At 42.9% G+C, this 25,790-nt stretch overlaps 2 protein-coding genes across 3 annotated transcripts in view; both read left to right on the forward strand.

Annotated features, from left to right (window-relative positions):
* Nucleotides 1-18,960, forward strand: part of NUP133 (nucleoporin 133) — a 59,445-nt gene extending 40,485 nt beyond the window's left edge. The window contains exons 17-26 of the mRNA XM_059397266.1: nucleotides 168-267; nucleotides 939-1,190; nucleotides 1,859-1,992; nucleotides 3,766-3,924; nucleotides 4,748-4,883; nucleotides 7,166-7,284; nucleotides 8,264-8,344; nucleotides 9,109-9,173; nucleotides 11,219-11,307; nucleotides 15,205-18,960. Coding sequence (XP_059253249.1) covers nucleotides 168-267; nucleotides 939-1,190; nucleotides 1,859-1,992; nucleotides 3,766-3,924; nucleotides 4,748-4,883; nucleotides 7,166-7,284; nucleotides 8,264-8,344; nucleotides 9,109-9,173; nucleotides 11,219-11,307; nucleotides 15,205-15,341 — 1,272 coding nt within the window. The 3' untranslated portion in view covers nucleotides 15,342-18,960. The remainder of the gene's footprint in view (nucleotides 1-167; nucleotides 268-938; nucleotides 1,191-1,858; nucleotides 1,993-3,765; nucleotides 3,925-4,747; nucleotides 4,884-7,165; nucleotides 7,285-8,263; nucleotides 8,345-9,108; nucleotides 9,174-11,218; nucleotides 11,308-15,204) is intronic.
* A 3,493-nt stretch (nucleotides 18,961-22,453) lies between these two features.
* Nucleotides 22,454-25,431, forward strand: ACTA1 (actin alpha 1, skeletal muscle). 2 transcript variants are annotated; one of them, XM_059397268.1, is made up of 7 exons: nucleotides 22,454-22,698; nucleotides 23,539-23,679; nucleotides 23,787-24,111; nucleotides 24,222-24,383; nucleotides 24,478-24,669; nucleotides 24,773-24,954; nucleotides 25,037-25,431. In XM_059397268.1, the coding sequence occupies exons 2-7, from the start codon at nucleotides 23,551-23,553 to the stop codon at nucleotides 25,178-25,180; spliced, it is 1,134 nt and encodes a 377-aa protein (XP_059253251.1). In that variant the 5' UTR covers nucleotides 22,454-22,698; nucleotides 23,539-23,550; the 3' UTR covers nucleotides 25,181-25,431. The 2 variants fall into 2 exon arrangements, with proteins under 2 accessions (XP_059253251.1, XP_059253250.1); XM_059397267.1 differs by having other exon boundaries at nucleotides 22,455-22,716.
* Nucleotides 25,432-25,790: the final 359 nt, after the last annotated feature.

Here is a 25,790-nt window from a genome sequence, read left to right on the forward strand (position 1 = left end):
CCAAAATTGAAGTTAAATTTCAAATGTAGAAAGAACCAAAAAGTAATTCGGCAGACCTGTGCTAGTATTTTTTGGTATTAATAGACTTTGATGTTTCAAACTACCTTTAAAAATACTGGGATTCATCACTCTCTGCATATGCTAACACTTTTTTTTTTTTTCCCCAGGACATGCTACAAGCTGCTAGTCATTATCGACAAAATAGAAACTCCTTATATAGAAGAGAAGAACCACCAGAACAAGAACCTGAATATGTTCCTTGGACGGGTGAGATGTCAAGCACTGAGCCCAAATACACTGATTTATTATTAACAGTGATTCAAAATATATTTCTAATGACCTTTTTGGAAGCTCTATTACTCCATTAGTGTAGGTTTATAAGTGAAATGACAAATAAGTGCTGTCTCCAGAATGAGCAGTTCTTGTGAAAATTGCTTTATTCCCTTGAATAATTTATAGATCTCTCCATGATGTATTTCATAGTACTTTCTATGTGTCCACTAGATTTTATTTTTTATGTAATCACTACCCCCAACAAGGGACTTGAATGTATGACCCCAGGATCGAGAGTCGCATGCTCTAGTGACTGAGGCAGCCGGGCAACCCATGTCTATTAGATTTTAGGGCATATAGTTATTCAAAGAAGCACGTCCTGGTTATGGAGGTATTGACTCTATTTATTGTTGAATTAATACAAAAAAGTATGTGGAGCAGCATCAAAGGGGTTTAGAAGGAAGAAGGATCATGTTTACCTGGCTTTGTTGAGGAAGTCTCCCATAGAGAAGATGGGATTTAAGCAGGACAGAGAGGTATCTATCAACTGAAACCCTGTTTGATTTCTCTTTCCAGTAGCAGTGAGGTGATAGGTTTTAGGCAGTTGGCCTTTCTCAGCCAGTGTAGAGCCCTTACTTACCGTATTAATTTGTGTGATTTCACAGCAACAAGTGGTCCTTCAGGCATCCGAACAGTAATAGAACGCCAGCATGGGATTGTCCTGAAAGTGGTTTATCCTCAGGCAGACAGCAACCTCCGAAACATTCTGACAGAGCAGCTGGTGGCACTGATTGATTGCTTCCTGGATGGCTATGTTTCCCAGCTGAAGTCTCTGGACCGATCTGGTGATCAAGAAAGATACAGCAGTCTGGAGATGGAGTACCTCCAGAAGAGATCAGATCTCTTATCTCCACTTCGTAAGTACATGGTATTTAGCGAGGGCCATGGGTCTTCGAATTTGCGGAACGGATGAAGGAGTCAAATCATTAATGCAACGTGTTCAGTGTACTATCATTCAGCCAGCCATAACCAAGGACTTACTGCATGTATGTACATCTTCCTGTGTTCATTTGTTCAGCCTTGTTTTCAAAACTTCCTAGGTACAAGTGCCATGCTGAAGAGGATTTGAAAAGGTAAATTAGCAACAAATGGAGACTGTCCTCCAAGCTTGTCATCCGAGACCTTTACACAAATAACTAGTCTGCCCAGTAGAGCACGATGAGGGCTGTTAAAGGGTGCAGCTAGGAGAGTGTGGCTGTTCAGCAAAGGACACGTTCTTTCCATAGCTAAGATGAGGAAGAGGGGCTTGTACACACAGGAAGGGCATAGCCTCCTAGGTAGGTAGGAACAAGCAGTGGATTAAATTTGTGTCTTTAATGAATTTATGTGGATTATGAAACTGAATGCCTGGAAAGGTTTCTATTCCTTTAATAGGTTTCTCTTAAACTGGAAAGGTTTCTATTCCATTAATTGTTTTTAGAGTATGGTGTGAGTTAAAGGTAAAATTTCAAGTAATATTTTTTTCATCACATATTAAGTTTTCACTAACAGGATTTTTTTTTTCCATCTGTTCTCATTTTTACAGTCACACTAGGCCAGTACCCGTGGGCTGCTTCATTAGCAGAAAAGTACTGTGACTTTGATATCTTAGTACAGATGTGTGAGCAGACCGACAACCAGACCAGACTCCAGCGCTACATGACCCAGTTTGCTGATCAGGTAATGAACACCGAGGACATAGGCAGTAGATCGTGTAGTTGGTTTTACCATTTCAAATGTTCCGTTTTTAGGAAGATGCTGTTAACTTAGATACTGATTTGTACATTATGTTTCTTTGTAAGTTGGCAGACAATTCCAAATATTACTGAAAGATTCTTTGACCTTTGAACAAAGTGTTAAAACTCTCAGTTCTATTCTGGTATTTCTAGTTACAATCAAAAGTACTTGGGTAGACAGATATTGGGAGAGTTTTAAAACTTTGAAAAAATTTCATGGGAGCACAGGATCCTACAACTTTTGGAGAGCTCAGCTTATTTTGATTGACATAATGCTTATTTTTTTTAAAGTTCTCATTATAACAATCTTTAGGTGAATTTTAGTTGCTCCTTAAAGCCACTTTATTCAGTCAGTTGATATTCATGTAAAACCGATTTTTTTCCTACTATAAAAGTGACATTGTATAACATTCAGAAAACGTTTATAAAATAGAAAATTTTTAAATCACTCACAATTTCACCACCCAGACAGAACCCTTTTTAACATTTGGTTTGTATTGTTCTAGTCTCCATACTCTGTAATATTGCAGACAAACATGTTTCGCCAATTGCTTGTTTCCCTTAATACATTATTGATATTTGTGCTTTTCATTAACTGTTTCAGAACCATGTTTTTGATGGTGTTAATGGTATATAATAAACTGGGCATAACTTACCGTATTTGACTAGGGCCTAGTAAATACTTTTGCGCCCATCATGATTTTTTTTCTTTTTGTGGACTCTAATCCCGTGTTGACATTTTCCATTCATTTTTGCATTAATTTACTTTCTTTAATATGTTTAGTAGTTATTTAAAAATCCTTTCGTGCTACCTCCAAAATCTGATCATTCTCTGGTCTATTCTGTTGTCTCGTTATTAGTCATATTTTTCTGCTTTTTATGTCTTGTAATTTTTTTGTTTTATTTTGGATATTGTATATAAAAGAACCTTAAAGATGGAAATGAATGCAGTTTTTCCTTGGGGAGGCAGATAGGATGAGAGGCAGGTCACTCAATTCATCGAGAATAGAGGTGGGCCAAGGCTTGGTTGTGGTTTTTGTTACATTCATTTTATGTCCAGTTTTGAAGTCTTATGGGAATGGTGTATTTGTTGCAGAGTTCCCCCTCTTTAGTGGAAACATCTCTTACATACCGTGTAGGACATTTTGGTCTTCCTTTCCACCCTAGCCTTCCGTACTACCCAGCATTCAGCAAATGTCTGGTGGGAAAAACCAGCTAGGCATTGAGGGCCCCTCTAGATTCCTGTTTATCATGCAAACCTGCATGGCCTTCTGACACAAAATTCAACCCTGAAGAATCTTTCAATCTGCACTGTCACATAGAACTTTCTTTGACACTGGAGATCTTACTCATGTAGTCTAAGGGCATAGGGCCATTGAGCACTTGAGATGTGGCTAGTGTGACTGAGGACCTGAATTTTAAAATTTTAATTAAGTTTAAACAGCTGTATATAGCTAATGGCTACCATACCACACCATGCACATCTAAAGTTTACATGATCTTGCGCAAGATCCTCTTTTTGAATCTGAATTCCCCATTTATTAAATGAGGTGACTTAAGTTTTTTTAGGACCTTACCACATAGAAAATCTAAGTGTTTAAAGATTTCTGTTCTGCAATCTAAGACCTTTGAAAAAAATTAATATTTTAATATAGAAATGTACTTTTAAAAATTATATTACTGAATATTATTGGATTTTTTGCCCTACTATTTGTAGAATTTTTCAGACTTTCTCTTCCGTTGGTATCTGGAGAAAGGAAAGCGAGGCAAATTATTATCTCAGCCCATTTCTCAGCATGGAGAGTTGGCGAATTTTTTGCAGGCTCATGAACATCTCAGCTGGTTACATGAAATTAACAGCCAGGAATTAGAAAAGGTAAGAATAATTCAGTTACATCGAGCAGAGTTAGGCAGTTTTTTACTTGATTAGTGTAGATTAGAATACTATTTAGAGATTTTTTTTTTTTTTAAGATTTTATTTATTTATTTGACTGAGAGGGACCCAACAAGAGAGGGAACACAAGCAGGGGGAGTGGGAGAGGGGGAAGCAGGCTTCCCACTGAGCAGGGAGCCTGATGCGGGACTTGATCCCAGGACGCTGGAATCATGACGTAAGCGAAAGGCAGACTTTTAACGACTGAGCCACCCAGGTGACCCTAGAGATTATTCGAAATATGTATCTCCTATTCTCTGACATAATTTGAATAAACTGTTCTTTTTTTACTTATGGTAGTGTTGCCATTACTTTTAATGTCTCAGTAAAAAAAAGTATCTTTTGTGATTTGATTACTATTATAGTAAAGTACAAAAATTTTATTAATGTGTAAAGAACAGTCTATTGCCCTTTTTTGTATGAAAATGTTCAAATTATGAGTAAAAATAGTACAAGAATTAATTTTAAAGTTTGTCCTTAAATTGTTCAAGTGAATGTATAGTTATTATAGAACAAAGTGAATATATAGTTATTATAGAACAGATGTTTTATACCTGTTTCTTTTCCCAGTAATTAGTGTGGCTGGTTGATATTTTATTGAGTAGTTACTCCTGGTATATAGTACCAATCAGTTTTAGGTTTGCTGGTATTGGATCTGATCTTTCATTCGTATCGGGGGTAAACAGTTTTGGGTTGTACTTAACCTTTGTTTCAACTTAAATTAGTACACAGAATCTTACCATTTTTCATTTTTTGTTTATTCTAGGCTCATGCAACACTTCTGGGTTTGGCAAACATGGAAACTCAATACTTTGCAAAGAAGAAAACCCTTCTGGGTTTGAGTAAATTGGCTGCATTGGCTTCAGACTTTTCAGAGGATATACTGCAGGAAAAAATTGAAGGTAAAATAAAGATTTGAACATCAGTCATGCTATCAGTGAACTTAGTGTATTACTTTATCATTTAATAGGGTTCATTAAACACAGAATCTGCCTCTCCTTTATGAAGAGTCGTTTCTGTTCAGTGTTGTTAGACACTCAAGTATGTATTTTTTGGGATTTTTTTTTTTTTAGAGAAAATTTGTATGTTAGTTAAGAATTCCTAGGAAGGTTGTTATATGATTTGAAGAGTGCTCTGGTACCCTTAGTGACTCGTATCTGAAGAACAAGAAGAGCTGCAAAGAAATCTTGGCCTTTTCTCAGTGGGGTTTATTATAGATAGTTGTAATTTTGAAGCTACTAGTTTCAGAATTCAAAACTTTTTGGCATCATAATTGTATACAACTATTTTGTTATATTGTTGGTTGAGAAATTGATTTGATATATTGTTATTTTTGAGAACCAAAGGGAAGGGAGATGAAATCTGGAAGGAGGATGAGGAAGAACCCTATTCTGCGTTTGAATTGGAGATATTCAGATGGAATCAGGATTGTTCAAAATTAAAGTTTTTCTGTACCCCAGGAGCATAAGTATACCTAGCCCGGTACTTCGGCATCTCATTACTATTTCTTAGTAAAAGGAAATGAGAGTATTGAAGAAATGGTCTTGGGAAGTCTTGTTTAGCCAGAAAACAAGTTTAATGTAGAGATGTCAACAGAATAGCCTCCACTGGCCAAGTCTGGGGATAATTTGAACTCCAAAAAGAGTGATAGTAAAACGTTTTATTTCACCATTTTTTTTCTCTCTCTCTTTTTTTTAATTTTATTTTTATTTATTTGACAGACAGAGATCACAAGTAGGCAGAGAGGCAGGCAGAGAGAGAGGAGGGGAAGCAGGCTCCCTGACAAGCAGAGAGCCCGATGTGGGGCTCGATCTCAGGACCCTGGGATCATGACCTGAGTTGAAGGCAGAGGCTTTAACCCACTGAGCCACCCAGGCGCCCCTTATTTCACCATTTAAAAATGAAAAATCCAGGGCACCTGGGTGGCTCATTCATTAGGTGTCAGCCTTCCGCTCAGGTCACGATCTCAGGGTCCTAAGATTGAGCCCCACGTCAGGCTTCCTGTTCAGTGGAGAGCCTGCCTCTGCTGCTCCCCCTGGGTCTGTAAGGTTGGCTGATAGTCTAACATGGGAAGCCAGATTTTAGCCTGGTCACCAGACTTAGACCATGTTAATCAAATCAGGGTTTTATGTTTTGCTCTCCTGTGCACCAGAAATTGTTGGAACTCTGGTCACCGTCTTGATTTGATCACTTCTTAACTTTCACTTTCTTAAAACAGTGGGAGTATTTTCAAGTGTCAGTAATTACCTACAGACTGTCATCAGTATATCTGGTCATAGGGAGTAGATTTTTAAAAAAATAATTCTGGTTATATGATAATTCCTTATGGAAATTTGTAAATCACCAGGAAAAACACATCAAAAATAAATTGTCTATATAATCTCATTGCCTCATAGATTACTACTGTTACTATTTTGTGTATCCTCCCAGTCTGTTTTTCTAGGTATGGAAATTGCACAAAAATGATTTGTATGATTGTTATAAAATTAGCATCATGTGGAGTGATGTCATTATGAGCATATATGTGCTTTAGTCACTGTACTTTGCTGTGACCACTGTGTTTATGAGACTGCATGGCAGTTCTCAGTCCTTTTCCCTTGCAGCCCAGCACACTTTCCTGGGCAAAACCTCCGATTGGGCTGGCTGCAGCCTTGATAGTTTATCCCAAGTAAGCCTCACCAGGTCACCTCGTCCTCTTAAGGTTACTGTTGCTTGTTAGGTTTGGTGCATAAACTTCCAGGTTTTGTTTTTCCTGGAATATACTCGTGGTAGCTTTTAAATAGATCATTTCCCTTAGTGAAAGCATATATTAGAAACTCTGGTGGGAGTTTCTGAGCTAAATAACATGGGACTGGGTGACCCCCGATTTGAGGGACTTGTGCCTCATGAAATAGCCATCTGTCCTATAATTTCTTCAAGCAGTAGCATGTATTTTCATAGCTCTTCTCTCCCCTCCTGTTTCTGGTGGCTGATTGTTTCTATGATTTGAATCAAGCCATGAATATGTTTTAACATCGGAAATCAAGAGGTAGCAGAATTAATAATATTTTAAGGTCACCAAGTAGTGATGAGATTACCTTTAGAGATGCTCTGCCTTTTTTTTTTTTTTTTTTTTAATTTAGCTTTGTTTTATGATAGAGCAGAAGAGTTTACTGCCCTCCCTGCCTCTCATTCTGAATTCTAGAAATGGCTGAGCAGGAGCGCTTTCTACTGCACCAGGAGACCCTGCCTGAACAGCTGCTGGCGGAGAAACAGCTCAGTCTCAGTGCGATGCCGGTGCTGACTGCCCCTCAGCTCATCAGCGTGCGTGCTTTTCCATCCTTGCACCATTCCTTAGTCTCAAAACAACATCGCTATTTCTAGAGTCAGATGGTATAGTTCCTATGAGTAGTCATCTTCCCACTTCCTATTTTTCTGGTAACATTCCCCTTCCTCTAGAATAAGTTGTTAGAAGCTGCTGGAGATCAGGATGCACGTTAGCAGGAAGTAGTGGACTAGCCTCTGCCTCCCTGTCGATCTTCACCTGTTCCTAGAGATGCTCATGCAGGTGACCAGAAGAAAGTACTTGTACTTTCTTTTCCAGCAGAGGACAAATATGTACCACGAGGTACAGCTCAGGTTCTTCCACAAGAAAAATGGTTTAAGGAATTGGATTTTCATAGCCTATAAGTACTGACCTCACCCTTTTCCTCTGGAATATAATACATTCCTAAGGGCATAGCTAGATTGTGGGCTACAGCCTGGGTAAGATACTTTTGTTGTTAAATACATTCGTAGCCTTAACTCTGCTTCTCTCTTTGCCTTTCAAGAAAGTGTTTCAAATACAAGAGCAATGTAGATCACTTTGAATTTGTTCTAATTTTATTGAAAAGAAGACAATTCAAAAGCATCCATATTTTAGCCATTACTAGTAATAGATTTCCTATAATTGAGCTCACAATGGCCTCTCCTTATGTAGCTTATTGCAAAGAATATGCTCGAGAGGATACTGAAATATGTATACTCTCTGGAACCTAAAAATAAAATTTACTGATATTTTAGAAGTATATATATCAAGATTTGCAAATTAATTACTGTTGAGCATAGGCACATTTTGAAGGACAGTTTATTATGAGGATAGATGGAGTATAATTTCCAAAGATGATAGTTTTCTTTATGATAAAATAAAGATACCTTTGACTTACTTGAAAGACAGAATGATGTATTTTTCTCCATAAATTTCTCTAGTCTTGGTTATATGATTACTTAAAATAATCCTGAACCTTATTTGAATTTGCCATAGCTGTATATCTGTGAAGAAAACAGAAGAGCTAATGAATATGATTTCAAGAAAGCTTTGGACCTGCTGGAATATATTGATGAGGTAAGTAAAATCACTTGAGATGATCCCAGGCAAGGATCACAATTTATATATTTGGTTTTCTGTAGAACTGAATACATATAAAAAGAGAAAAAAATACATCTTTTAGCCAATCATGACAGTGTATTAATTTAGAAAGACTCTCTGGTTCATCTATTCCTAACTCTTGGAATGTGTATAGCTCTTTCGAAAAGCTGTCAGGAGATTCCCTTTCCTGATAATTCTCACACATTCCCAGATGTCTTTTTCTGTGCATGAATAAAAACACAGTTTTTCAGAGTCCTAAGGCATTTTTTCTTTTTCATTATTAAATCATCATTAGTTCCTCAGTCTGATACATTGCTTTATTGATTTATTCTTCATAGTAATCTCCCTAAGAGGAGCTGTTTCTTTGAGGGAGAGTTAATTTATAAACAAATTATTGTTTATAATAACAATTTTGTAGATTAAATAGTTGGCCCTGCAATTGAAAGTAGTTTGGTAGATTTTTAAAATGTAGTATATTGGCTTTTATTTACCTTGTTTCAAATCTTAGCCCTTCAAGCTTCCTAAAAAAATCAGATTATCACAGAATAATCAGAAACTAATTCTTACACAGTTACTAATTGGCTTACTCTTCTGAGTATTAATGTCTTAAAGGAAATTTTTTAAAACTATGAATTAAAGTAAATGGTTTATGCAGAATTAATTAACTCAAATTTAAACCTGTATTTTTTTTTAAATCAGGACTTAATGAGGATTTTTTTGTTGTTTGTTTTACCGTAAAGGAGGAAGATGTAAATATAAATGATCTAAAACTGGAAATCCTTTGCAAAGCTCTTCAGAGAGATAAGTAAGTTCTCATAACATGAATCTAAGCTATGGTTTTAGAAAAGGACTCTTTTTTTTTTTTTTAATTTACTTGACAGACAGAGATCACAAGTAGGCAGAGAAGCAGTCAGAGAGAGAGGAGGAAGCAGGCTCCCTGAGCAGGGATCCTGATGCAGGGCTCCATCCCACAACCCTGAGATTATGACCTGAGCTGAAGGCAAAGGCTTTAACCCACTGAGCCACCCAGACACCCCTAGAAAAGGACTCTTGAGGAGGATTATGATATCATGTATCAAATGGTTTTGTGACCTAATTACATTCTAACATAATTATAAAAATTTTATTGTGTGCATTAGTAATCTAAGTTTCTCATTCAGTAGTTAGGGAAGAATTTAAGGACTTAGGACCACTGGTATAATAAATCTCTATTTTGAGTTTATTTATTTGAGTGGGAGAGTGGGGGTGGGGTGCAGAGGGAGAGGGGGAGAAAGAAAATCTTAAGAAGGCTGGATGCCCGGTGCAGAACCCAGTGTGGAGCTCAGTCCCATGACCCCGAGATCATGACCTGAGTCAAACACTTAACCGAGACACCTAAATGCCCCTCTACTTTTGATTTTAAAATTTAGACTGTCAGTTTGCACAGAAATATATATGTTCCTGATTTTCACAGAAGTTGGGCCAGTTCTGCCAAAGAAGCTGCATTTTGTTTTAAACAAAAAGTATATTAGAGTATCAGTACTCTCTTATAAATTACCGAGACCTCTTTTTTGTGATCATCTCCTTCCTGAGAAGAGAGATTTCCATGGGACATGGTGGCAAAGAAAGGCGGTGGCAGTGAAAGAATGATCAGTTGGGGGATTGAATTGTTTCTAGGAAAAGAATTTGAGAGAACTTGACTTGTGTGCTAACACCCTTCCCTACTTAAAATTTTCCTTTTTATATGGTGCTGAGAAATTGCAGTAGGACTATTTTTACTAAAGCATTTCTTCTTCTGATCACTCCCAAATAGTTAAAATTGTTGTTCTATTTGGTCTTGGAGGTCACTTTCTGAAGCATCTCCATCTGCCCGCTTCGTTCTCCTTTCTAATCTTAAAAAAAATATGCTGTCATTTGATTGGAATTCCTTGTCATGATTCATGTTTATAAACTTTAAGGTGTTGGGGCGCCTGGGTGGCTCAGTGGATTAAGCCACTGCCTTCGGCTCAGGTCTTGATCTCAGTGTCGTGGGATCGAGCCCCGCATCGGGCTCTCTGCTCAGCAGGGAGCCTGCTTCCCCTTCTCTCTCTGCTTGACTCTCTGCCTACTTGTGATCTCTCTCTCTGTCAAATAAGTAAATAAAATCTTTAAAAAAAAAAAAAAAACTTCAAGGTGTTGGGGCACCTGGGTGGCTCATTCAGTTAAGCATCTGCCTTTGGCTCATGTCATGATTTCTGGGTCCTTGGTCCTTATGTCAGGCTCCCCACTTGGCGGGGAGTCTGCTTCTCCCACTGCCCCTCCCCGCCACGCTCGCTTCCTGTCTTTCTTTTAAATAAAATTTTTTTAAAAACTTTAAGGTATTGTGGAATATATTCATTGATTACTACAAAGCAGTGATTTTGTGTGTGTGTGTGTATGTGTGGGTGTAAGCAGTAATCTCAACTAGATAAAGAAAACATTAAACTAGAACCTCCTTACCATTTTATTTTTATGAAAAGCAGAGTATGTTACAATATATTGTAACTGTTACCTATGGTCTGAAGATTGTACTTGGGAGTCCTTACTAGGTTTGTTATTTATTTGTAGAATTTTGGGGGGAGAGATGGCTTGCTACTTTGTTTTAACATCAAATACATATGGTTGTGTTGGGTGAATAGCTATCTGAGTGTAGCATTTTGTATCTGATATTGGGACTCTAAGTATATTCAACATTCAAACCTCCCTTATATAAATACTTTGAAACAGTATTACAAAACTCAAGATTCTCCACCCCTGGTACAACCAGCAAAATAAAACTACAGTAGCAAACAGAAGTCATTTATTTCAGATATGTCCATGATTTCTTTTTCTTACTGCAATTTTGTTTTCTAGCTGGTCCAGTTCAGATGGTAAGGATGATCCAATTGAAGTATCTAAAGACAGTATATTTGTGAAAATCTTACAGAAACTTTTAAAAGATGGTAAGTCATTTGTTAATATTGGAAATTATAGCATCACTTCTCAGTTTCAGAAATCTGAAAATAACGGGGATTTTCCAAGGTGTCAGTGACAGGGCAGTTTAAGATTAAATAGTATCATACTCAGAATTAGAGAGATTTGTTGATTTGTTTAAAATGTTTCTTTCCTCTCCCAATTGGGGGAGCACATGTCAAGGTGAAATCTCCATCCACATGGGTCCTGGTGGACCCCAGTGGGCAAAGTCTCCATGCTGATACAGGATGGACAAGGAATGGATTCAGATGTTATGACACCAAAACTCTGTATGATATGAGTAACCATTTTCCTTTAATTTTTTGGTTAACTCTTGTGAAGATTGAAAACTTGATATATAAATGAGAAATAACTTTTTGTTATATAATGGACCGTACTAAAGTACAATTTACAAAATGCTTTTACACGTCCATTTTGGACATGAACACTCTAAAATTCATGTTAGAAACAAAATAAAAAGAAAAAGAAGGGGATATGTTTTGTACCTAATATACTGAGCAAAATTCCATTTGCTGATTGAGACACAATAAATTAGGTAAAGAAGCTTTTGTAGGTAAAATGCTGTTCTCAGGGGGAATATGAAGTAGGGGATTCAGTTGATCCTTGAACAATGTGGATGAGAGGCAGTGATTCCCAGTACGGTTGAAAATCCACATATATCTTTTGACTCCCTAAAAACTTTACTACCGTTAGCCTGCTGTTGACCAGAAACCTTTACCAATAACATAAACTTCTGGTTAACACATACTTTGCATGTGTATTATATACTATATTCTTATAATAAGATAAATTAGAGAAAATAAATTGTTATTGAGAAAATACATTTACAGTACTCTACTGTATCAAAAAAATTCGCAGGTAAGTGGACCCATGCCGTCCAAACCTGGGTTGTTTAAGGATCAACTTGTATTTACTTTCACTTTTTTGCATATTACTGGGAGCTTAATGTATGGAGAGTGTTAGACTAGAGATGAGCATTTTACACATTTTATACATGTGTGGCTCATATTTATTATAGAAAATAGAAAATTCTATCAAAATGTTCATACTAAATTCAAGCAACGTGCAAAATAGACTTAGTATTTATCAGTCCTTGCAAATATAAGGGTACTCTGTTTTATACCAAATGGAAAAAATACACAGTGGTAAGTTATTGTAAATTCAGTCCCTCTAAATAGGACTTTTATCCATCATACTGACATTTACACACATTTGAAAGTTTTCTATATGTATGTATGTAAGATACATTATTTAATCTATATCAAATATGACAAACCCAGTCCCTGGTACATAGTAGTCACTCAATAGACATTTGTCCTTTGAATGCCTTCAAGTATTTTGCAGATTCATAGCCCCAGCTCCTCTGTAATGGGTTGTATTCTGCAGTCTTCTATTTTAAAATTGCTGGCTTAACCAGGGGATGTGGGGGGCAGAGCTTAGAAAAACAGTGTGAAACTAACCACACAGACCAGTATTCTGGGGTGAAACAGAGGCAAACTCTCAGTTGTTTACATGTCGGAAGCTTTTGTTTTCCAGCCCCCTGCGATGGTCTCTTAGTGTTACTTTTTAGATTTTTAGTCTCCTTTTGTAAGTGATTCAGTGAAAATATAATTCCATGACTAGATTACTTGGAACTTGCTCAAAATTGATCTGGACTTGTATTTTGAAAAAGTAATACTTGGTCATCCTCTTGTGACCGATTTAATAGTGCATTCTTTTTCAAAGATGAGCAAATAACACAAAGGTTAATTAAGCCTATTCATTGTCACAAAATAAATTTAAAAATTTTAAATGAAATAATGAAGGGGTATAACAGAAGAACCTGATTTGTTTGAAAGTATTTGAAATACCTCAAATTCAGAAAGAGCTAAAATGCCCCTCTAAGACTTTCTCTTTTCTGTATTTGGAAATGAAATAACTGGGTATGGTTGATTTCTCTGTACTACTGGAGAGATTTTCCATGAGCCTAATAGATTATTAGAAAGCATTTGGACCCAAATCCAGTGCTTTTCTTGAAGATTGTTCTCATAAAAGTGCCACAGAATTAAATTGTGGCTATTTAATGTTTAGTGCTATTTAGAGGTGACTTTGCTGTTTTTATTATTCTTAGATTATAAATCATAGATGAACAACAGGAATGGAAAGTTGTGATTTTACAGGAAGAATTATTGAATTATGACCAAAGAACAAAAACAAGTAGAAACTATTAGGAAAATGAACATATGTATACAAGGAAAAGGTATATATACTTATAACAAGAAGTTAAAGACATTTATTTTTGGAACCTTTTTAATAATACAGCTACTATGTACAATAGTGGATGTTTTTAAAGGAGGACAGAGCCTGATGGTAGTGAGAAAAAGAAATCCATCAAATATTAGTTCTAAACAGAGGGCATGCATGGTAAAAATAGAAGCCAAATAAGATGTTAAATTTTTTTAGAGAATTGATCTTTTAAAATCAATATATTTTCGGGGCGCCTGGGTGGCTCAGTGGGTTAAGCCGCTGCCTTCGGCTCAGGTCATGATCTCAGGGTCCTGGGATCGAGTCCCACATCGGGCTCTCTGCTCAGCAGGGAGCCTGCTTCCTTCTCTCTCTCTCTGCCTGCCTCTCAGTGTACTTGTAATTTCTCTCTGTCAAATAAATAAATAAAATCTTTAAAAAAAAAATAAATAAATAAATAAAATCAATATATTTTCAGAAGTGTAATGCTGTTTGACAGATAAAAACTCCTTATTGAAAGTATTTTAATTGTAGTAAATGATCTATAAATATTTCAAATTTAGCCTCAAAACATTTATTAACCCAGATTTTTAATTATATAATAATTAAGTACAGGGGTGCCTGGGTGGCTCAGTGGGTTAAAGCCTCTGTTAAAGCCTTCGGCTCGGGTCATGATCCCAGGGTCTTGGGATCGAGCCCTGCATTGGGCTCTCTGCTCAGCGGGGAGCCTACTTCCTACTCTCTCTCTCTGCCTGCCTCTCTGCCTCCTTGTGATTTTCTTGTGATTTCTTGTGATTTCTGTCTGTCAAATAAATAAATAAATCTTTAAAAAATAATAATAATAATTAAGTACAAAAAATAGTACTAGGCACTTTGAGAGTATTGGGAAAAAAGCCTCAGTATATGATTTTGAGAACCTTATGCTAATATGACAAATTATAAAATATTGTATTATTAATTGAAAAATTTTTTCCCATATTCTTTATCAAATGAGAAAATTGTATATACCTTTTTGTAACTACACAGATCCTAATTCCAACAGTTCCATTTCATCAGTGCTCATTGGCTTTCTAGCTTTACAGAGGTCTAATGAAGAAATAATTCTTCACCTATCTCATTTCAGACTATAATATATTTGAGACACTGGAGCTAGCTTTCATAATACTATACTACTAAATTATTTCCCTGTATGTAATTGGGTATATATTTAATATATATAATTGTTGAAGTACTTGAATATATAATTAGATATTATGTATTTGTTTGAAATTAATGTAAGTTGGAATATGTAGTTGTTTGAAATACTTGTTTTCAGGTGATTATTAGTTAAAAACTTCCACATTGAAGAAATGACTTAAGCTGTGTAGAAAATGAAAGTATTTCAAGTCTTACTAAAAACTTTGATCAGATTGGTGTTTTGACCACTAGGGGGAAAAATACTCCAGCAGCCTCTTCAAAGTAAGAATGTCATGCTATAGACCTACAAGCATGTTTGACAGTGGAAGGAATTTAGAGCAGAGTATTTCCCAATAGTGGAGTGACATTATATTTTAAATAGAAGCGCAGGTGTTATCATTAATCATCTTCATTCATTTGGGAGTTTTATGAAAATTAAAAAGGACTTTCTGTGTTTGTGTTTATAGGCATTCAGCTCAGTGAGTACCTGCCAGAGGTGAGAGACCTCCTGCAAGCCGACCAGCTCGGAAGCCTGAAGTCTAATCCTTACTTTGAGTTTGTTTTGAAAGCAAACTATGAATATTATGTTATGGGGCAAATGTAACTTTTTCTAAAAATGGTCACTGTTTCTGAAAATGTGTGGAAGCATATCCTTATAAAAATCTTAGGCCTTAAACATCTAAAAATTTGTACAGTTTTATAACACGTATTGCTAAATTTTGTATACTTTATTTGAAAGCTGCTACAAAACAGCTGTAAGACTGACTGTAGTTTTGGTTTTTTTGTTACAAGATATTTTCTCTCCTCCTTTTTCCATCTAAAATGTAGCACTTGTTATTTCTGTGCTTGCTACCCTTCCTTTCTCTTCTTATCTGTTGGGGGTTCTGGAATTCTTACTTGGTTCTGGCTACTTGTATGCACAAAGCACTTCTCGGCCTCAATTTCTGTAACTCTGAACGTGACCAGAGTGCACGGATTGTCTCTGAAATGGCTGTGACTCTGCACTGAAGAGATCTGGAGTATTGATGTCTGTTTTGGTTGGGGCTAGTGGGCAATATGTAGTAAGGTAGATGTCAGATTTGCTGACTTGGTGTAGGACTAAAAGACTAAACAAGGAGTAAGTCATGTGAGCTTAAGAACAGATTAGTTCATTGGGAAAATATTAAATATTTCTACACAAATAATTGAGTATTAATGAGAGGAATAAGACCCTTAAGTGTTTTCTAGCCCATCTATAAGTTACCATGTAATTAGTTTATAGTATTAGTGTTGGTTACAGTCTTCCAGTATAGAGATTCCATTAGCTTTGTGTATTTTCAAGGTGATTTACACTGAATTCCAGCTTTACCACAGTCTAACGAGTGTAAAGCATGTGTTATGCTAGAAGCCATTAAGGTTTTCTTAATATGGCATCTGATTTCCTGAAAAGTAGTGATTCCCAAAGCTTCATTGTTCTGTCCAGTGTCATCACTCAGTTTTTAATCAGCTTTAAATAAAGACTAGAGATTGGACAGGGAGGTGCTGGCATATTCAGATTCTGGCCCAGTTGAATGCTCACTAAACAACTTGCTCCGACAGCTGAAAAGGTCAGAAGTTAAATATGGTGAAGAGAGGCCAGTTCCTGGTTTCATGGAGTACAGCCGTCTGTGTCCTCTTCCTTCTAGCTTCACCTCCAGCCTTTGAACACATTGTCAAGAAGAGGTTAATGGAGCTCATTACATTAATAACAGAGGAAAGACACTAGCAGCCTTGTCTTCTTCTTTTTGTAGCTTGTGTGCGGGGACAGCATCAGGGTCCAGGTTAGGAACCTATTGAAGGGTGCTAAGGGAAGTTAGGAAGAACTTGTCAGATGGCAGGTAAGAAATTGCCAAAATTCTCTTCTTACAGGACAAGGCTTTGGTTTTCTATTGGCATTAACAGTTCTTAGCTGTATGATCCTTGAATGTAATAATGTGCTATGGGGACACAGCATTGTGCCCCCTTCAACGTGCTGCCACAAATCTAATAATTCCTAGTGTGACAGGAAGGCCAGTCTGAGAGTCACCCTGGCCCCGTCGATGGTATGATTTTGCATTACTGCTGTCACGGTGTAATGCATAGTCGTCTTATTTCGAGGGAGGGGAAGGCTCGCTCTTCTAGCTCTGTCTTGTCGTCAGTAGCCTAGCACTAAAATGGCTGGATTTTTCAAAATTAGTAAGTAAAATTAAGGCCTAAGATTTTGAATAATTTTTCTAAATTAAAATTTTACAACATAGTCTTTCCCAAAGAATTGATTTTTATATAAATTGAGTAATGGATAAAGACACATTTTAAAAGTGAGCATGTTTTCTAAGGAAAGAGAAATTCTACTGACTTGGGAAAGTTTTTTTTTCCACTTCTGTCTTTGCTTTTCTCAAAGTCACAGCTTGCAGCCTTGATTAAATGAAATGATAACATGTTTTTGAAAGTGAGCAGCCAACTTTGTGTGCTGGTATGTTTTAAGATTTTGTGAATATGAAGTGCCTGGGTAGCTTAGTCTGTTAAGTGTCTGCCTTTGGCTCAGGTCATGATCTCAGGTCATGGGATCGAGTTCCGCATTGGGCTCTCTGCTCAGTGGGGAGTCTGCTTCTCCCTCTCCCCCTGCTTGTGCTCTGTCTCTCTCTCAAATGAATTAAAAAAAAAAAATCATGAATGTGTCAAGGATGAAGGCAGAACTGGAGATACGTGTAAGAGACTTGCTGAAACCCCAGTGAAGTAAAAGACTACTAATACCCTCCAATGTAAGGATTTCGTTTTTGAAGAAAACTTCAAAACTTTTACTTTGGGGTTTGAATCAGAATCTTGAAGTGTATCACCCACTAGGCACACAAGGCCACATTTCTCCTTTGAGGCCGGACTGCTTTCTCTAGAAGCAGGAATGGAAGGAAAGCCACACCATAATGTCATCGGACTCACTTCTTAATCTGTTGTAATCCACATACTTGCACATGTTGAGGCTGATAACTACAGAAATATTAACGTGGTCCCACCTGTGTATTCCTGGACCTTTAATTTGGAGAATGGCTGAAGAGAAAATAATATTTCTATGTAAAAATCCCCTCATTAAATACCAAAATACAATTTAAAAAATAGTTTTGTATAATCCTAACAATTTTTAAAAAGATTTTTATTTGAAAGAGAGTGTGAGGAGGGGGAAGAGCAGAGGGACAAGCAGACTCCCCACTGAGCAGGGAGCCGGACACACCCAAGGCTCAGTCCCAGGCCCCTGAAATCATGATCTGAGCTGAAGGCAGATGCTTTACCAACTGAGCCACCCAGGGGCCCTCATTAATTCTTAAAAAACAAACAAGCAAAACAGGAAAACGTGAAATCTATTTTTTAAAAAAGTACACGGGGGCGGGGGGCACCTGGTGGCTCAGTGGGTTAAAGCCTCTGCCTTCTGCTCAGGTCATCATCTCAGGGTCGTGGGATCGAGCCCCACATCGGGCTCTCTGCTCAGCAGGGACCCTGCTTCCTCCTCTCTCTGCCTGCTTCTCTGCCTACTTGTGATCTCTCTGTCACATAAATGAATAAAATTAAAAAAAAAAAAAAAAGTATATGGAATCGCACCAGCCAAAAATAGTTTCACTTACCAGTTTGAACTGGCTGGTTCAGTTGAAAGAGCAGGCAACTCTTGATCTCAGAGTCGTGAGTTCAAGCCCCACGTTGGGTGTAGAGATTACTTAAATGAACTTTTAAAAAGTAAAATGTATCTTGGACAGTTTGGCACTGGGCATTCTGTGTATTCCATAACTTAGTGTATACTGTGACCATCTCCTAAATCCAGTGTTTCCCAGGCTTTTCCTCACGGTCATTCCTGAGGACTCTTCTTAGATAGCTTTGTCCTAATCACTCCATCCCCCCATACCCCGCACCGGGAAAGTTTAATACTACAGTTATACTGTCTATTGTTTTATGTGCTGTGCCTTTGGAGGCCACAGATCATTGTAATATCTAAGATATTTTTCACACCTCCACAAAAAAAGAATCCCCCCTCTTCAAAAATGCATGTCTTCACAATTCTTCGAGACACAACTCAGTGACTGCAGGACAGTTCACTACATGGCTGAGCCGTGCTTTATTTAACGTTTCTCTGCCTTCTAGCCATCTGAACACTTGGGTTAATGGTTTTGGGTTGGGTTGGGGTTTTTTTTACTTTACTTTTGCTGTTTTAGATAATACTAGAATAAATCTTTGTGCCAAAATCTGTGCGTACCCCAAATTCCTGTAAAATTACATGACTCTTCCTACTCAGTTGGTGATGATGTTGACACATTTAGCAAACAGTTCTAATAATGTCGGATGTCCTTTGCCCCCTTGTCTACCACCTACCCCTCACCCCCTTCAAACACTCGGGAAAGATACTGAGCTATTGAGTGTTTATCCCCGAGGCACTTACCTAGTTTTAATCTCCAAGTCAGTGTTAAGGAGTGCGTAGTATCATCAGTTGAGAATATGGAGTCTTTCTTGAAGTGAGCCTTTGTGCTTTTAACAACATGAGAGCATATGAAGTGTTTTATGAATTCATATTTGAGATTTTTTTGAGAGAGAGAGAATGGGGGGCGGGGAGCAGAGAGTAAGGGAGAAGCAGACATATGACAGTCGGGGTGGGGGGGGGAGGATACCCCCGGAAATACTTCACTGCAGAGTTGGTGCAAGCTTTTGACCCACTGATTATTCTGGATATTAGGAGGTGGTGGGGTGAGGGGCAGAGCTGAGGGCTCCAGTGGAATCATTAGGTCAGTACAGATGGCCAAGGCAGAAGCCATGACTTCATTGCAGGACGTCTTTGGCCTCTCGGAAAAGAACCCTTGAAGAACTGTTATGTTTCCAGAACCAAGCCAAGTGCTGGGGAGGATTAAAGGAAAGAGAAAGCTGTTTCCGCCCTGCTCTGACTACTAGTGAGAGTCGCCCAAGCCCCGGCTCTGGGACCTGGGAGTGGTCTAGCTCATTGAGCCTTACTTTCCTGATTCTGAAAACTGAATGACTATTACCTATCTTATTTACCTCCGAATAGTTAGAAGCTTATATGCTTTTAACAATATGAAAGCATATAAAGTGTTTTATGAATTCATATTTGAGATTTTTTTGAGAGAGAGAGAGAATGGGGGGACTGGGAGCAGAGGGAGAAGGAGAAGCAGACTCCCCACCCAGCAGGAAGCCTGTTGCGGGGCTCGATCCCAGGACCCCCAGACTGTGACCTGAGTTGAGGGCAAACAGTCAACAGACGGAGCCAGCCAGGCACCCCGAATTCATATTTGAAACAAGAGGAAATGACAGAAGGCTTAGACTCAGCGAGAGTGGGACATACAGATTTGTGAGGTGCTCGGGGCGTAGGGCTGCGGAGAAGGGAGCTGTGAACCCACAGCTCAGTAGCAGCACGGCCCGTCAGGTGCCAATGAGCAGGGCTGCACCTGAGACCTTAGAAGGAAGCTCTCCCTCAGGCATACCCTACATGGCTGAGCTTGACTTAGTTCTCAGAGGGGTATGCAGGCGGTTACCCGCATATCGGGTGAGAGCGAAGCACTGGTGTGTTCCCCAAAAGTGTACATGTATGGAGACAGTTTTCCACTCGCCTGTGACTCGCCCGTGACGTCTAGTCCTAGGCCAATGAGAATTCAACAAGACCAGAATGGGACTGGGTGGCCCCACAGTGACCTGTCAGAGATTATTTAAACAGCTCCACCCCAGGGGCAGAAAGCAAATGTCTGGCCAGGTGTCCTCAGCACCAGCACCACCAGCAGCAGCACCCCACCCCCCTCGTCCCCCCAAAAGTTTTGCTGGACTCAGTCTCTTCCCTCCTGAGCATTTTCTTCGTAGCTTTGTGTGCTTGAAGCTCATGAACTCTGGGATGAGCAAGCTTGCTAGAGAAGAGAGAAGAACTGCACTGAGCACGAATTTTGGAAAATACAACTCCGCTCCCCTTTAAAATACCAAGTTCTTAGATATTCCTATTTCAGGCCAAAATTTAAGCTTTTCCGTTTATATTGTACCTATAGTGCATTTGCCAGTTTATTTTTTTCTAGCGTCCTCACTACCCACTGACAGCGGGACCTGAGATTTTCAAAATGACACGTAGTTCTGTCACTCACTCATTCTCTAAGATAATGGAAAAAGCTAAATAGGAGACCGCAGTAGCTTTTAGCTGACCCTTGGCATCCACTGCGTAAGCCCCGTCCTAACCACTGACGGTTTTAGGAAGAGCTGCCATGATGTGCCCTCCAGGGGAGGGTTCCATGTGCTTTTCTGTCCCTCCTCCAGAGAAGCCACACCTGTCCCAGTTGCCGAGTTCCACTACCAAATGTGAACTGCAACTATTTCGGGAGCACTAAAGCACATCAGAAAAATGAACCATTCCATTCTAACTTGTCCCATGTCACTGATGTACGCCCTCAAAGCACGTCACTGAGTTCATCACCAAAAACTGTGTCTCCCTGTGGCTTTCACAGCAGGCTTAGGACTGCGTTCCCCCCCCACTCCCCCCCACCCCCCACCAAAAAAAGAGAAAATGTGAGACCGGCACCAACTGGATGACCTCCTCTGACCCTTACTCTCCCTTACCATAAGTAGATCCAAATCCTTCTAGAAAATTTGAAAGGCATATCCCCATATATCAGTGGTATAAATAGAACCTCTTCAGCGGCCTCTGGTAGATGGTGACTCTCCAAGGTGGACCAGGAGGCCGCGGGGCCTTGGCAAGGCATCATCTTCTAAATATAAAGATGAGTTTGTTCAGCCTTTGCAGAAGGAAAAATCGCTACCCATCCTAGAGTGCAATGTCCTTGTCCTTCTTACTGGGAGGGAGGTCGAGCAAGGTTTCACTTAGGGCGCTTCACCCATTCCACCACCAGGTCCTGTCTTGTGACCCTGGCCTTTCAGTTCCAGGACAGGGACACTCTTAGCCCCACCAAGGAGGTGGGGACTTAGGGGCTTAGCTCGGCCCACCCAACCTGGGGCAGGTTGGGGAAAGAGGACCCCCCCCCCAATTCCTTCACCCCCCAGGTGTGCTGCACGTCACTGAGGAGAACAGCTCCCGGTGCCCTGGCTTTGTGCCCGGCCCTGCCAGAGCCGCTGACCCGGCCTGTCCCCGGGAGCCCTGTGCCGCCGCCTCCTCTTCCCCGCCTCTCCGTCCTCTCCTCCCGCCGCCAGTTGTTTGGGCCGCGACAGCTGCTCGCCCTCCCGCTGTCGGTGGCCCTCTCCGCGGTGGGGGCAGGGGCCGATCTGGGTCAGCCCTTGAATTGGGGCCTCAGGGGTAGAGGGGGAGAATATAAAGTTCACTGGCGGGGAGGGGCTCGGGGGTCTCCTTCCTTCCGTACCTAGGACACTGGGTGTGACTCCTGCCCCCATCCTCTCTGTCGCATCACTGAGACACGGCTCCCTCCTCCTTCTAGCCGCGTGTGGGGTTTTGCAGATCTGAGTAAACCCAAAGAAGGGTTGAAATGTGGGAGGCACCCTCCGCAGCGCCCGTGCGAGCAGAACGGACGGGGTGGGGAGGCCTTTCGGACAGGTGCAGCTCCGGGAGCGCAGGCGCACACACGTACCCACTGGCGCGCGCGGTGACCCTCGCCCCACCCCATCCCCTCCGGCGGGCAACTGGGCCGGGTCGCGGGGGGGGGGGGGTGGCCGACCGGCCGGGGAGACGCTCCATATACGGCCCGGCCCGCGTTACCTGGGCTTGGGCCAGGCCGCTCCTTCTTTGGTCAGCGCAGGGGACCCGGGCGGGGGCCCAGGCCGCGAGCCGGCTGGGGGAGGGGGCTCTAGTGCCCAACACCCAAATATGGCTCGAGAAGGGGAGCGACATTCCTGCGGGGCGGCGCGGGGGGGTGCGCCCGCGGGCTATATAAAACCTGAACGCGAGGACCAGCGGCCACCGCAGCGGACAACGCCGAGAGAAGCCTCGCTTCCCTCCCGCGGCGACCGGGGCCCGAGCCAGAGAGCAGCAGGTGTAGCCACCCGCCCAGGTAGGGCGGGAGTGGGGGAGGGGACGGGGACAGGAGAACAATAGGACAGGGGGACAAGGTGACAGGGCACCACTTAGGGGAGCCTGGAGAACTCCGAGGTAGAACCCAACCGACTCATCTGATCAGACCCAAGGCCTACTTTACGGTCTTTACAGAGGAGACACAACGCATTCAGTTTTTGGAAATGTCTCCAAATTTATCCCTAGCCCCTTTGGGCTCCGCTACCTGGCATTTAGTGTGTGCCAGGTGGATTAAAGCTTTTGCTTTAGTCATCCCGAAGGGCAATACCTCCCAACGAAGGCCTGAGCCAAAGAGCAGGAGGGGCCCCTATTCTCTGGGTTGGCCATCAGGCTTTTGAAAAGGTGCCTCTGTTCAGAGCCCGGAATGTCAGACGGGTCCGGAATAGGGCAGTCCGCCTTTGGGTGGAGCACCAAAGCCCCTCCCACAGGCAAGTCCTTGCACCCGCACACCTGCCCAGCTAGCAGGTACCCCCAGCCTTAACCTTCCAGGTGAGGCTGCGCCTGGCTCTTGCCGCGGGTAGCCTGCAGCGAAGGCAGGGAAGTCTCGGGGGACCCTGTGCTTGGGTTCCCGGGGTGGAGAAATTCTCGGCGCGACGACCCTGTGCCCCTCTCCCCGTCGCATCGCAGCCCTGAGCCTGGGGAGAGAAGCCCAGGATGGGTCCCTTCGACTGCTCCCCCGGCGGGTTGCCGGCCGTTCTGGCTGGGGAGGCCCGTCCGTCCCTGGGAAGGGAGGGCTCTCGGGCCAGCTGGGCCTCCTGTGCTGACGCGCCTCGTGTCTCCCCGGCTTTCCTATCCTTTGCAGAAACCAGACACCATGTGTGACGAAGACGAGACCACCGCCCTCGTGTGCGACAATGGCTCCGGCCTGGTGAAAGCCGGCTTCGCCGGCGACGACGCCCCTAGGGCCGTGTTCCCTTCCATCGTGGGCCGCCCTCGCCACCAGGTCAGGCTGCTGCTCGGCGGAGGGAGCCGGGCCGGGGACCTCCGTGGAGCCGGGCCCTGTGCCACTCTGAGCCGCGGTAACGTGGGCGTGGTGTCTCCGCTCCGCAGGGCGTCATGGTGGGTATGGGTCAGAAAGATTCCTATGTGGGCGACGAGGCTCAGAGCAAGAGAGGTATCCTGACCCTGAAGTACCCCATCGAGCACGGCATCATCACCAATTGGGACGACATGGAGAAGATCTGGCACCACACCTTCTACAACGAGCTCCGCGTGGCCCCTGAGGAGCACCCCACCCTGCTCACCGAGGCCCCCCTCAACCCCAAAGCCAACCGCGAGAAGATGACCCAGATAATGTTTGAGACCTTCAACGTGCCCGCCATGTACGTGGCCATCCAGGCCGTGCTGTCCCTCTACGCGTCCGGCCGTACCACCGGTGAGTGCGCGCGGCCCCGGCCCCCACCCCCCCCCCCGCCCGCCGGGCCCGCGCCGGCCGAGGGGCTCGCGCTCACTGCCCGCCTTGTGCCCGCCCTGCCTCCCGCGCAGGCATCGTGCTCGACTCTGGCGACGGCGTCACCCACAACGTGCCCATCTATGAGGGCTACGCCCTGCCGCACGCCATCATGCGCCTGGACCTGGCCGGTCGCGACCTCACTGACTACCTGATGAAGATCCTCACTGAGCGTGGCTACTCCTTCGTGACCACAGGTGCGCGGCGCTCGGGGCACCTGGGGCGGGCGGGGTGGCGCTCGGCCCCGGAGCCCTGCGCTGAGGGCTCCTCTCCTGCCGCTGCCCCCCACAGCTGAGCGCGAGATCGTGCGCGACATCAAGGAGAAGCTGTGCTACGTGGCCCTGGACTTCGAGAACGAGATGGCGACGGCCGCCTCCTCCTCCTCCCTGGAGAAGAGCTATGAGCTGCCCGACGGGCAGGTCATCACCATCGGGAACGAGCGCTTCCGCTGCCCGGAGACGCTCTTCCAGCCCTCCTTCATCGGTGAGTCCTGCTCGCTGGCCTCCGCGGGAGTCCCGGGGCCCCGCCCGCGCCCCCGCCCCCGGGTCGCGCCCCGCCGGCTCACGCTCCTCCCTGCGGCCCCCAGGCATGGAGTCGGCGGGCATCCATGAGACCACCTACAACAGCATAATGAAGTGCGACATTGACATCAGGAAGGACCTGTACGCCAACAACGTCATGTCGGGGGGCACTACCATGTACCCCGGTATCGCTGACCGCATGCAGAAGGAGATCACGGCGCTGGCCCCCAGCACCATGAAGATCAAGGTGGGCGGCGGCCCGCGCCCCCTGCCCGCGCGTGGGCTCAGGGCTGCGGGGTTCAGCCCCTGACGCGCTCCCTGTCTTACAGATCATCGCCCCGCCTGAGCGCAAGTACTCGGTGTGGATCGGCGGCTCCATCCTGGCCTCGCTGTCCACCTTCCAGCAGATGTGGATCACCAAGCAGGAGTACGACGAGGCCGGGCCCTCCATCGTCCACCGCAAATGCTTCTAGACCCCATTCCGCCAACAGCGCTCGAATTCTCCTCAGGACGACAAATCTGCTCAGGTTGCAGGTGGCTGACCTCGAGTCACCGCGCAGCGACTTCGTCTCTAACAACTGCAGTTGCTGCCGCCGCAACGCGACACAATGTTTATAACGTGTACATACATTAACTTATTTACCTCATTTTGTTATTTTTAAAACGAAGCCCTGTGGAGGGAAATGGAAAACTTGAAGCATTAAACTCAGCCATTCTGTCTGTTGCGCAAAGCTTTTTGTTGTGTTTATTTGCCATGGGAGAGAAGTGGCGGGGGACGCGGAAGGGAAAGAGGCCCCCCCATCTTCCCGTGTCGCAAGGGTCACTGGGGTCACTTTTCCCCATTTTCCCCGGGGGGTGCCCCCTTGCCCCCAACATTGTTAAAGTCCCCCCCCCCCCCCCCCGGATCAGGACAATTTCCAAACTGGCAGGCCCATTAAAGTCCCGACCTGGCCCCCTGGTGTGTGTTGAGGACCCTCCCCCTCTGCAGGGCGCTGCCCAGAGCAGCCGGCTCTGGATGGGCCGCGGGCGGGTGGCTCCGGCCCGCCCCAGGCATCGGGCGCTGTCCACGGTGCTGGCGCGCGC

This window comes from Mustela nigripes, chromosome 4 (genome assembly GCF_022355385.1).
Source record: "Mustela nigripes isolate SB6536 chromosome 4, MUSNIG.SB6536, whole genome shotgun sequence".
Taxonomy (NCBI): Eukaryota; Metazoa; Chordata; class Mammalia; order Carnivora; family Mustelidae; genus Mustela; species Mustela nigripes.

Excerpts from the sequence above, each read along its gene's own strand:
- ACTA1 (XM_059397268.1), top strand. The coding sequence starts at position 23,551 with ATGTGTGACGAAGACGAGACCACCGCCCTCGTGTGCGACAATGGCTCC. Across the intron at positions 24,670-24,772 it reads CTTCCAGCCCTCCTTCATCG|GCATGGAGTCGGCGGGCATC; the intron begins GTGAGTCCTGCT and ends TGCGGCCCCCAG. Across the intron at positions 24,955-25,036 it reads CCAGCACCATGAAGATCAAG|ATCATCGCCCCGCCTGAGCG; the intron begins GTGGGCGGCGGC and ends CCTGTCTTACAG.